Consider the following 13472-nt stretch of genomic DNA (forward strand, 5'->3'; position numbering starts at 1 on the left):
GCTCTGGGTCCCTCCGGCCTCTTGAACCTGGTGCTATCCCTATCGAAGTCAATAGGGGTCTGGCACAATAACATGTAACTAACAAATCATTAAGAAACAGAAACCTGTCTTTTAGAATGTGGAACGTCTCTTCATCAAAAGTACTGTAAAATGAATTAAGAAGCAACCCATAAATACTCGAGGGAGATACTTGCCATACATGTAACTGACTAATAAAGGAAAAAAGTACTCTGGAGAAAAATGAACAAAAGCCTTGAATAGAAACTACGCAGAAGTGGAAATGTGAGGTTGGGTGTGGTGGCTCACATCTGTAATCCCAACACTTTGGGAGGCCTAGACAGGTGGATTGCTTGAGCCCAGGAGTTTGAGGCCAGCCTGGGCAACATGGTGAAACCCTATCTCTACAAAAAATACAAAAATTGGCTGGGTGTAGTGGCAGGCATCTGTGTTCCCAGCTACTTGGGAGGCTGAGGTGGGAGGATTGCCTGAGCCTGGGAGGTGGAGGTTGCAATGAGCTGTGATCATGCCACTGCACTCTAGCCTGGGCAACAGAGAGACCCTGTCTTAAAAAAAAAAAAAAAAAAAAAAAAAAAAAAAAAAAGTGACAATGTGAATGGTCAATAAAAATGTGAAACCACTTAACTTTATTAGTACTCAGGGAAATGCAAATGAGAAGCACCAGGTGATACTGTTTCACACTCTCCAGGGTGGCCAAAATTTTTAAGTCTTAAAAAACAACCATAAGGATGTAGAGTCACAAACGGGAACCCTTAGACACCGCTGGTGGCAGTTGAATTAGTACAGCCACTTTGGAGAACTCTTCAGCCTTGTCAGGAGGAGTGGAAGCTGTGTGTAATCTACAACACTGCCCACACTCCAGAGCAATGCTTCTCAAGCCTGGCATCATATATTAGCCTCCCAAAATGAGCATGTCGGAAATACTTACACCTGGCCCTTACCCCAGACCTGTGATTCCCAAATGGTATGCCAAGATGCCCTGGGGAACCACAGCAAACTCACAGAAGACCATGGGGTATCTTAAATGTTCAAGGGGAACACGGTGTTACTTGGCATCTGTTGAACACAATGTGAATTACTAGCTCAAGATAGTTCAGTTCAGTCTCAGTGTTACCCCCTACACAGCATCCCTTTCTGTTATGCACAGCTGGGTTTTCAGTGGTTGCTGTAACAAAAAGCAGGTATCATGAAAATCAATATGGAAGAGGAAATAAGGGTGGTAGATTCCAATATGATTCCAAAGTTTAAGAAGTTGTGTAGTGCCCAACGAGTGCACACATTCCATTAATAAGTAATTGAGGTTATTTAAGAATGAAATAAAACTTTTTTCTTTGGTATTTTCGTACAGATTTTTCAAACAGCTACTGCGTTGTTAGGACAAAAAGACTTGTTGAGGTTTTTGGACCTAACTACTTAAATGGAATTGTTAGGAATTTGTTCTAGGGGTGCCTAGAACCCTGAAAAAATTGAGCCACCTAGTAGTGTCCCTTGAACCAAGAATATTTGGGAATCTCTTTGCCAAATTAGTTAACTCAGAATATTTGGAGATGGAATCTGTATGTCTTTGTTTTTAAAAAGCTCCCCAAGTGATTCTAATGGGTTCCTAAGGTTGAGAACCACTGCTTGAGAAACTCTTGCACATGTGGCTTAGGATAATGCTACTCAAATTGTACCTGGGGGCCAGTGCTGGTTTGCAAATTATTTCCTACAGATCTGCAGCAAGATAAGTAGTTTATATGAATCATGCTTTCAGTGAATAATGGTACAGTTTTTGTAATCACTTGTCTTCTGATTAAATTTATTGAAATACAATTTTATGTCAAATTTTATGATGGAAATATTGAGGCTTGTATTTTGTGCTTTTTTCTCATATTTTTCTAATATTTATGATTTTACAGCTTTGTTGATGTATAATTGATCAAATTGCACTCTTTAAATTGTGCAATTTATTATACGTCAATTTTGACATATGTATATACTTGTGAAATCATCAACACAACCAAGATAATGAACATATCCGTCACTCTCTAAAATATTTTCTCGTCCTTTTGTAATCTCTCCCATATGCCCCTCCATATCTCTTCATAATCCTCCACTCCTGTCCCCTCCCCAGTGCAACCACTGATCTGCCTATTGTCACTATAGATTCGTTTGCATTCTCTAGAATTTCATGTAAATGGAATTTTACTGAATGTACTCTTGCTTTTGTCTGGCTTATTTTACTTAGCATAGTATTTTGCAATTCAGCCACGTTGTTGGATATATCAATAGTTTACTCCTTTTTATTGCTGATTAGTATTCCATTGTATGGATATGTCACAACTTGGTTTTTTGTTCACCAATTGATGGATATTTCAATTGTTTGCATTTTGGCTGCTATGAAATTTGTGTATAAATCTTTATGTGATCACATGCTTTCTTGAATAAATAAATACCTAAGAGTGGAATGGTTGGATCACATGGTAGGAATATGCATATAGTAATTTATTTTTATTGTATTTCATAAATAAAAAGCATTAGCCCACAATGATTAGAAATAAAACTCTCCCAGGCTGGGAGCGGCAGCTCATGCCTGTAATCCCAGCTACTCAGGAGGCTGAGGTAGGAGAATCACTTGAACCTGGGAGGTGGAGGTTGCAGTGAGCGGAGATCACACCACTGCACTCCAGCCTGGGAGACAGAGCAAGACAACATCTCAAAAAAAAAAAAAAAAAAAGAAAAGAAAGAAAGAAAACTCTTCCTTCAGCAAATGTATTTTGAAAAGTACTAACCTAAGTGATATGCCCAAGAGTGTTCATAGCTACATTGTTTATAATAGCAAAATACTGGAAACAATCCAATCATCCATTGTCAGGAGAATGGATTATTAATATGAGGTATATATCCAGTAGACTATAACAATGAAAACTACATTAACGTAGCTGCAGTTTATCTGCTACATTAATGTAACTGCAACTACATTAATCAGAATGAATAAACGGAATTTAAAGTTGAGTTCCAAAAGCAAATTGCAAAAGAGTGCATATGGAAGGATTTCATCATATGAATTTTACAAACAGTATTTTATTACAATATTAAACAGCATTTTATTTATAGAAACATACATATATGGTTAACTATAAAGAAAATGGTAATACAAAATGCAGGATAGTGTTTCCTTGGGGAGTGGCCAAGGGTACAACGAGAGAGAGAGGACCGAGGAAGGACAGACAGAGGCCTTTGAGGCTAGTGGGTCTTGGTCCCTTTCTTAAACTACAGGAATGTATTTTAATGTTACATTTTGTGCTTATATTTTGTCATAAATTTTTTGTGCATATTCGATATATAACCACAAAATACAAAAAAACTCTCTGAACAGTTGAAAAGGGAGTTTATTAAGCAAATAGAGGTACAAATTACGAACCATCAGGGTTAGAAAAAAATCCAGGCTTTAAATAAATATATATCTAAATAATAGGCTATTGGGTATTATCTTAGAAAAACCTGGGGTATTAACACCAGGTTATCATAGAATATTTAGTTAAGAAGTATAGAAAATATGATATGCTATTTACTTGAATGATACTCGGTAGGCATGTAATGTGATGATTAAATCAGTTAAGAATATGTGATCGATTTAAAAAAAATCTCTTTTAAAATGCATGTCTTTTGTTTTTATGATTATTGAAAAATGGTTTTCAGAATACAAAATGAGAATCAAAAATTGGTAATTAGATATTCTGTGTTTCCCACATGGATGGAATTTATAATTGGGTGGGAGTTAGGTTAAAAGCTAGAAAACACTGAGGAAGTTAAGAAAGAATTAAAAATTCCCGTTAAGAGAAAAAAACAAACAAACAAAAAACTGCGTCCTTTGCTAATATAAACCGTAAGAGCCTATGCCTCGAGAAGTTTCTCTGTGTTTGTCCTTGTACATTTTTAATGACTTAATGAGAAAGAAGATACGTCAGGACTCCTTTCCTAGCAGGAGGTTGAGTCTTTCACAAATGAGTAGGGAGCTGCTCTCATAATGAGGTGAACGGCCACCTGAGTCTTGGATAAGTCCAAGGAAAACCTTTACACCAGAGGAAGCAACAACTTGCCCGTGTTCAATCTGAGACTTTCCAAGGTCGGAAGAGAAGAGGATTGGCATTGATATTTAATAAGCATTTACTGTGTCCGAGGCATTTTGGTACGAATTTTATATCTCTTATCTGATATCCTTGCCTTTTAGGACTAGGCTCTTCTTACCTTTAAGGTAGATGTTATTGTTCTCATTTTATGCATGAGATAACTGAAACATAGAACTTAAAAACCTTGCCAAAGATTTCAGAAGAGGCAGATTTAAACCCAAATGCATTTGCATTAAACCCCAATGGATTTGATTCCAAAGCATGTCGTCTTTCTGCTAATAATAGCCAACAGTCATTGAGTACTTACTATATTTGTACCAAGGTCTGTTCCAAGTGATACATAGATTTTCTCTTTTAAGCCTCATGGCAGTATGAGAAAGAAGCTATTATTATCCCCATTTTACAGATGACAAAATGGAGTCACAGAATGTTATGTAATTTGCCCAATGTCACACAGTAAGTGGCAGAGTTGGTCCAGCTCAGGAGCCCACACTCTTAACTTCTTTTGCCCTTTTATGAGTACATCTGCCCTTTCAAGGATCAGGCTTGCATCTGTCAGGGAGACCTAATGTCTCCTATTAACTTTTGAGCCATATGCAACATGGAAACTGGTTTCTCCTGGCTGGGCACTTCTGGGTCGCCTGGCCTCCTGTGAGCTCCTCTTTTCTAATTGAATCTACTCTCTAAGACTCTTTGCTGCTGGAATATGCAGCAGTAGTTTGAGAGACACTTCTCAGTCAGTTCTAATATGTTTAGCTGGGTTCTTCCTATTTTTTGTGCTTCATCAGATCCTTTGGGCTCAGTGTTTTCTTTCTTTCTTTCCTTCTTTTTTTTTTTTCTTTTTTGAGACAGAATCTCACTTTGTTGCCCAGGCTGCAGTGCAGTGGCACAATCTCGGCTCACTGCAACCTCTGCCTCCTGGGTTCAACGATTCTCCTGCCTCAGCCTTCAGAGTAGCTGGGATTACAAGCACCTGCCATCACACCTGGCTAATTTTTGTATTTTTAATAGAGATGGGATTTCACTATGTTGGCCAGGTGGATCTTAGGTGATCCACCCGCCTCGGCCTACCAAACTGCTGGGATTACAGACGTGAGCCACCGCGCCCAGTCTGGGCTCAGTGTTTTTCATGGAATAAGGATGAATCATTAGAAGAGCTTTCATACCTCTTAAACTCTCAAATTCCATGCCTTAATAAGGATTTTTATTAAGACTTCGTTTAAAACAAACAGTAATGAAGCATCATTTTAACCATTTGATGTGATTATAACTCATATGCTTTCTACTCCAAAAATGTTTGAAGTAGAAGAAACCAATACAATGGGATAAGCACAATAAAAATGCAGAACAATGTAGAGAAAACAGAGATAATTACACCAAAACCTTAAGGTATTTTCGTTATTGCTATTGAGCATTTAATGCTGAATTTCCTGTCTGCTGAGGCAACAGAAAGGTAATTGGTCAGATAATTTTTGTTATGTGTTCAAGTAAAGTAAACCAGTTCATTGGGGAGGGAGTACCATGTCAGGCCACTAGGCAACCTTTTTCTTCCTACAAGTTAGATTATGTCTGAATATCCTCTGGAGCACTCAGATCTTAAAATACTTCAGAAGAGACTATAAAGAATGGCCAGTGATTGTCTTTAAAGAGGCACCATAGCAGTGCTGTAAGCACTGGGGGAAAGGCCAGGTTCGTTCTTCTCTGGGGGAAAGGCCAGGTTCTAGGTCACTCCCTCACTTTGTTCCAGTCTCTGCCCAAAGGTCACCTCTTCCCTGACTGCCCTTTCTATATGAGGTTCCCACGGAACACACCTGGGTTGCCCTCTATTCCTGTCCAACATAGTAGTCACTAGCCATATATGACAACTAAAATTAATTAAATGACATAAAATAAAAAATTCAGTACTTTGGTCATACCAGCCACATTTCAAAAGCTCAGTAGCCGCGTGTGGCTAATAGTTACCATATTGGACAACACAGATACATCATCACAGAAAGTTCCATTGGGTACTGCTAGCCTATGTTCTTATCTTGCCTCCATTTTCTTCTCAGAACTTTTTCAACACTATGCCATGCCATGCACCTAATGATTTGTTTATGTTCCACTAGAATACATGCTCTGGATCACAGTTTTTTGTTTTTCGTTTTCCCAGAACGTAGCTGAATCCTCCAGTGCCTAAAGCAGTGCCTGTCATAGTACAGTGCTTTGTAAATACTTGAGGAGTGAATGAATAACAAATGAACGAATGAATTTTAGTATTATTTTGCAGTTTCAAATCAAAAGTGTTTTGTCTAATGTCATTGGGTGACCTAGTACACGTTCTGCCACAGTTCTTTTTTTTTTTTTTTTTTTTTTTTTTTTGAGACGGAGTCTCGCTCTGTCGCCCAGGCTGGAGTGCAGTGGCCGGATCTCAGCTCACTGCAAGCTCCGCCTCCCGGGTTCGGGCCATTCTCCTGTCTCAGCCTCCTGAGTAGCTGGGACTACAGGCGCCCGCCACCTCGCCCGGCTAGTTTTTTGTATTTTTTAGTAGAGACGGGGTTTCACCGTGTTAGCCAGGATGGTCTCGATCTCCTGACCTAGTGATCCGCTCGTCTCGGCCTCCCAAAGTGCTGGGATTACAGGCTTGAGCCACCGCGCCCGGCCTGCCACAGTTCTTAAGATGAACGAATGAAAATTCTGTGACCAAAGAGAACATTTTAAAGATAAAGTGATATTAAATATACTAGTCAAATTTTTATTTCTTTTATCTTTCATATTATAAAGAATAATGGGTAAGAAATTTCTGTTTATTAGTTAACATATCATCCTGAATATGAACACATAAAATATCAATTTTCTTTGCATTAAGAAGTCATGTAAGTAGAAGGAGAAAACAAAGTACTTATTACGTAGCTAACTGGACTTACAGTCACATCTAATTTAAAGCAAATTTGCTCCATGCAATGGAATATACTAAAAGTGATGTTGTGCAATTATAGCTACAGGCATGACAAGAAATCATAATACATTCTAAACGTATATAGAAAAATGTCAGTTTACTTCAACTTATTTTAAACAAAAATTACCCTTGAAATGATTGCAGTACCTAAAAGGAATTTGTGATCTGAACAAAATATAACTAGAAGCACGACTACCCTAAAGCTCCTATAAATACAGATTGAAGCTAGTTTTATGATTTCAGCCAAAAATGCAGCTTCAGTAACCTTGAAAAACATTGTTTCCCTTCTATCAGGCCTGGCTTTGTCAGGAGATACTCAGGAGGTGATGGAGGAAGGAGGTACCTGGTGGAGCCAGACAAGTCTGGTAAATCAACTTTAACAAGTAGCCAGATGATAGATGTCAGTTGGGTGTCATACCCAATTCTAGTTGCTGACAGTTAGGAATTAGATTAAAATAGGAGTGTTTCCTCCTTCCCCCTCCCTTTCTTAAAAGCAGCCATTTTCTGAGTAGTGTTCTTAGTTCTCAGTGGATTTTCAAATGCGGATCATGAGGCACCTTGAGCTTGTGCGGGATTGGTGTTATTTTGCTATTTCAAGTAAAAAACATGATGGTTAGTGTCCTTGGATAACCTCATATACTTTCATTGTTTTTCAAATCAGGTCCAGTGAAGGGCCAAGTTCTTCATAAATATCATGGCTAATTTTGGAAACCCATATGTTCAGTTAAGGTTTCTGAACTGGAATAAATATGAATGGAGGATTTATCAACATTTGGATATTTGCAATTTCAATTCTTGATTCTTTTTTGAAAATCTATTCTGGGTCTGTATCTGAAATGTTTATCTCCTTTGGTGCTAGATCCAGAGTACACTTTTTGAAAACTTTAAATCATGGGTGGAAGGGTGGAATAATAAAGTCACTTGCTCTTAAGACTTTAGGGGTTGTTTTAGCTGGCAAGAGAGCATTGCCTGTGTGCTGTGAAAAATACGAGAGCCACAGAATGGCCAAATTATTGCTTTTACTCTGGCAGAGTGAAGGAAATGGCCTTGTGACAGACATTTCCAGTTTCCTGTACGTAGAAATGGGGAAACAGTTGTGGAAAAAAAAAAAAAAAAAAAAGCCAACTGGGGTTCTTGACAGTTCATGCTAATTTTAAATTGTACTAATACTTGACTATACAGTGAGGAGTCCTGTGCAGGGTGATGATCTGTTGAAGACTCAGCAGGCCACAGTGGGGACAGGGAGAGAGGCTATCAGACGCTTCCCCTCCAGAGGCCTTTTAATGGGTACTGAATTCAGAATTGACCTCAGAATCTGATCATTACTGATGCAAGCGCAAAGTCAACATCATCTGCAAAGATAATTTCTCATCTATTCATGAGTACCTGTGCTCATCACCACATCTGGAAATCTGACTACTCAAATAAGAATTTCTGTTGAGAGACTGAACAAGCCAGGCACCAGCAATATTTTACTCTGTATGTACAGATGGACATCGATACTGGAATATTTCTGTCTCATTGATGCTTAGGGACTATCTTTTGATTTTGATCCATGTCAAGATTCTAAGGTAGTTTAACTCAGACATGGGTTTTAAGTGCTTTTTATTTTTGTTTTTGTTTTTTTTAAGTTTCTGTTTCTGTGAGTGTAATTTAGGGAGGTGTACCAGATTGTTTTTATAAGTTGTTTCTTACATTGATTAACACATATATTTTCCGCCTTAAGGTTTATAACAAATATGAAACTAAGTTTCACAGGTTCATTCCAGCCTAATCTTTTTATAGATGATAGCATAATCCAGAAGCAATATGCTGCGACATTTTATTTTATTTTATTTTATTTTATTTTATTTTATTTTTGAGACAGAGTCTCGCTATGTTGCCCAGGCTGGAGTGCAGTGGCATGATCTCGGCTCACTGCAACCTCCATTTCCCAGGTTCAAGTGATTCTCCTGCCTCAGCCACCCAAGTAGCTGGGATTACAGGCATGCACAAACACGCCCAGCTAATTTTTGTATTTTAACAGAGACGGAGTTTTGTGATGTTGGCCAGGCTGGTCTCGAATGCCTGACTTCAAGTGATCTGCCACCTCGGCCTCCCAAAGTGCTAGAATTACAGGCATTAGCCACCGGGTCTAGCCTGCTATGACATTTTAAATTTCAAAATGTAATAAAATCACAAGTTATGCCAGAAAGCCACAGTACTTCTCATTGAATATAGTATCTCCTTGGTGTTCGTGTCCTTCTCTTCTTTCATAACTCTGTGTGCCAGTATTTCACCAAATCTATCAACTCTTTTAAGGCAGAGACTACATTTATTTATTTTTTAACTTTTTGTTTGAAATAACTTTAGACTTAGAAAAAAGTTGCCCCAAAATACTACACTGATTTTCATGTACCCTTGATGCAACTTCCCCAAATGTTACCATCTTACATAACCGTAGTACGGTGAAGGAAACAGAAATTGATGTTGGTATAATAGCATCACTAACTAACCTAAATAACTTATTTCAGTTTGCCGATTGTCCTACTAGTGTCCTTTTTAAAGCCCAGGATCCAATCCAGAATCCCATACAACACTTAATTGTGATGTCTTGTTAGTCTCATCTAGTCTGGAGGAGTCTTTCTATAATTTTTGCAACTTCCTGCTTTTGAAGAGTCCTGACCAGTGATTTTGTACAACATCCCCAGTTTGGGTTTGTCTGATGTTTTCTTAGGATAAGAATTACCATTGAAGTTACGTTGTGCCCTTCCCAATGGTTTTTTGTTTTTTGTTTTTTTTGAGAAGGAGTCTCCCTCTGTTGCCTTGCTAGAGTGCAGTGGCACAATCTCGGCTCACTGCAACCTCCGTCTCCTGGGTTCAAGTGATTCTCCTGCCTCAGCCTCCTGTGAACCTGGGACCACAGGCACACACCACCACACCTGGATAATTTTTGTATTTTTAGTAGAGACAGGGTTTTGCCATGTTGGCCAGGCTGGTCTCGAACTCCTGACCTCAGATGATCTGTCTCCCACCTCTGTCTCCCAAAGAGCAGGATTACAGACGCGAGCCACTGCCCCCAGCCCCCAAAGTATTATATCAGAGGGTATATGATGTCAGTATGTCTCATTGCTGTTGATCTAAGTTTTGGTCACTTAGATAAGGTGGTGTCTACCAGGTTTCTCCACTGCAAAGTTACTATTTTTCCCATTAGAATTAATAAGTACCTTGGGGGGAGACGCTTTAAGACTCTGCAAACATCCTGTTTCTCATCATACTTTTGCCCATTAATTTTAGATTCTATTGATGATTCTTACCTGTAACGATTATTAATGTTTGCTAAAATGCTGATACATTTTATTTCCATCATTCCTTCTATTTTATTAGAATTCTGTTGTAAGGAAGAGCTGTTCTTCTGCCATTTATTCATTTATTGTGTTAATGTGGAGATATAATTACTATAATTTTTTTCTCAAAATAGATTTGGCCATTGGAAGCCCCATCAGACAGGCTCTTGTCTCCTTTTGACACATCCCCGTCATCTTTTAAATGCATTTTGTAACTCTGGCATCACAAGATGTGTCAGTCCTAGAATCAGTAACTTCTCCAAAGACCCTAGTTCTTTGTACTGGAGATTGGTATTTAGAAACAAAATCTGGGTGCTGGATATGCTCATTGCTACTGGTATATCATTGCTTCTAGGCCCTCTCCTTACAGTGCTAGGAAATAATGTGTCTGTATATACACATACACGAACATGTTTCTCTCTCCCTCTCTCTCCATATCTGTATACCTATGAATATTTATCTACCTATTAAAAACAATAAGTTTATCCACTTACTGATACTTCCACTTACAACTCAATACCACTAGTTTCCTTTTAGATATCTCTTTTTCCTTACTCGTGGCTTTTTCTCCAACAATTAGAAACCTGGCATTCATTATCTACAATATATTTACTTATTTGCTCAACCCTAGTATATATGTAAAGAAGTTTCAGAACTGTGATTTCCATAATCCCTATGAGAAACAAGTTTACCAGAAAGACTATATAGTGTTTGGGTACAGTCCTTTTTGTCTAGTCTTAAGATATATAATAAAAGTACTGATTTCCAAAATTAGGTTAGATATTTTCTTTCTTACCTCTTTCATGGTGGCTGTTGTTTTTCATTTGTAATACAGCTAGGTTCTTTTGTTACTGTTTGTGTTCCATTTTGGGTTCCCTCAATACCGACAGGTTGGTTTTAATTATTATTTATTTGGGGGATGTGAAACATGACTATAGTTCTTAGAGTCTGAACTCTGTGAAAAGGGGCCGGGCACGGTGGCTCACGCCTGTAATCCCAGCACTTTGGGAGACCGAGGCGGTTGGATCACTTGAGGTCAGGAGTTTGAGACCAGCCTGGCCAACATGGTAAAACCCCTTCTCTACTAAAAGGACAAAAATTAGCTGGGCGTGGTGGTGGGCGCCTGTAGTCCCAGCTACATGGGAGGCTGAAGTAGGAGAATTGCTCGAACCCAGGAGGCGGAGGTTGCAGTAGCGCCAGATCACACCACTGCACTCTATCCTGGGTGACAAGCTAGACTCCATCTCAAAAAGAAAGAAGAACTATATGAAAAGGCATTTCAGAAAAGTGTCATCCCACCTTATCCCTTCTGTCACATCTCACTCTCCCATTCTTCCCACCCCATTCCCACCCACCCCATAAGTAACCAGTTTAGTTTCTACTTTTTTTCTCCTGTACTTCTTTTTGCACAAATAAACAGACACATATGTTTTCTCATACAGAGATGATATTCAGTGTCTCTTTTTGTGGTACTGGGCAATTTAAATGCTGTTTGGTAATTTTAACTCTTAAGGATACTGTTTATAATTGGACTGTCCTTACTGCCAATATATTAGAAAGCATACTAAATGATTGTTTTCTTTTTTGTAAAATATTTGTGGAATTTTTTAAAAAATGAAGATGACATGAATTTTGATGGGCTTATTAGCACTGAACTATTTCTTGATAAGAGTTGTCGAAAAAAATGAGAACATAAAGCAAGCAACGTTTTTCAAGTTTTCTTTAATGCATTACATCTTTTTTCGCAAGGTATTTTAAAATTTTCTTTTTCCTTGTTGAGTGAATTGAATTATTTCAGGCATCAATGAGAGCTGCTAGACTGTTATATTTCGGGGGTCTTGCACAGTAGCTTTTCTTACACATATAAGCAGAAGAAAACATTTTGCCAAGTCTGAAAAGAGGGCTAGGATGCATTTCATTGTGCACTCTGTTTCTTCCCACATACTCTGCAGGCATTTGGGCAGTCCTTCTCCATCCACCGGAAGGTTGCTGAAGATGGAGAGACTCGGGAGGAAACACTTCTGCAGGAGTCAGCATCAAAGGAGGCTTATTATCTCGGGAAGATCTTGGAGATGCAGAATGAGCTGAAACAGAGCCGGGCTGTGGTCACTAATGTACAGGCAGAAAATGAGAGGCTCACCGCTGTCGTGCAGGATCTGAAAGAGGTAAACAAACGAATTCCCTATGAGAGATTTGTGAGAGGGAGAAATAAGAAAGTTCTCTCCATAGCAGAGAGGAATAACACTTTTTATTTAATCAGAGGGGCTATATTAAGCACAAAACAACTAATACTGAGCTAGCAACTTTTCCGTATTTTTTAGTGAAATGATAGCTAGCTTGTTCTGAGATGAGCTTTTCTCTCTTTTATTGTTTCTTGAGAATTAAGTTTTGTATGTATTGTGGACTTGGGAATTGGCCTTACTGTTTCTGCAAAGGTGTTTTAAAAATACAGTGACCTTAGCACTTCCTCCCTGCATTACCTGGTTTAATACAATGTGGAGAAGAACGGTTGGCTCTAATGCTCTGTATCAGCCCCAATTCCAACTGACAGTGGTGTTGGCTCAGGACACTGCTCACAGGGAATGACAGCCTAGGCGAGTGTCCTGAGAAGTCTTCGAGTCTGGTGATGCAGATCCCCAAACTATTTTTCTGGTTATAGAGAAGGCAGCAAATTACGGCTGGAATGAATCAGGTCAGGGAGTCTCTCTCGGTCTGTGAGTGTTGAGCATCCACCGAACTCACTATTCCTTGTTAGATTTTCCAAGGCAGCATCACCTGCCATATCATTTTCAGACTGGCAGAGTCATCGTTTAGTGGATGATGTTGGAAACAGAGATAGCCAAAAGTAGCTTCATCCATCAAACCCTGTAAGAGCATTTTTGGAAACTATATTCAATCATTCACTCCGTATTTTGATATGAAAACTGTAGAAGAGACGCAGACGTCCTCTAACTCCTACACCAATGCAGTGGTGATTGACAGGTCCACAACCAAATGGGCTCACTAGTTGAGCATTTTAGTGATAGAAATATGTAGGATGAAAATATTCTTCAATATTGTAAACTATAAGAGAAGTAA

The 13472-nt window shown here is 38.7% G+C and overlaps 1 protein-coding gene across 5 annotated transcripts in view; it reads left to right on the forward strand.

The window, feature by feature from the left end:
- Positions 1–13472, forward strand: part of BICD1 (BICD cargo adaptor 1) — a 275638-nt gene that overhangs the window by 94667 nt on the left and 167499 nt on the right. For all 5 annotated transcript variants that reach the window (XR_007717722.1, XM_050748564.1, XM_050748563.1 and 2 more), the window contains exon 2: positions 12347–12559. Coding sequence is in view for 4 of the 5 variants with exons in the window: in XM_050748564.1 (XP_050604521.1) it covers positions 12347–12559 (213 nt within the window). In the remaining variant the exon portion in view is untranslated. The remainder of the gene's footprint in view (positions 1–12346; positions 12560–13472) is intronic.

The sequence above is a fragment of the Macaca thibetana genome, chromosome 11, assembly GCF_024542745.1.
Source record: "Macaca thibetana thibetana isolate TM-01 chromosome 11, ASM2454274v1, whole genome shotgun sequence".
In the NCBI taxonomy this organism is placed as follows: domain Eukaryota; kingdom Metazoa; phylum Chordata; class Mammalia; order Primates; family Cercopithecidae; genus Macaca; species Macaca thibetana.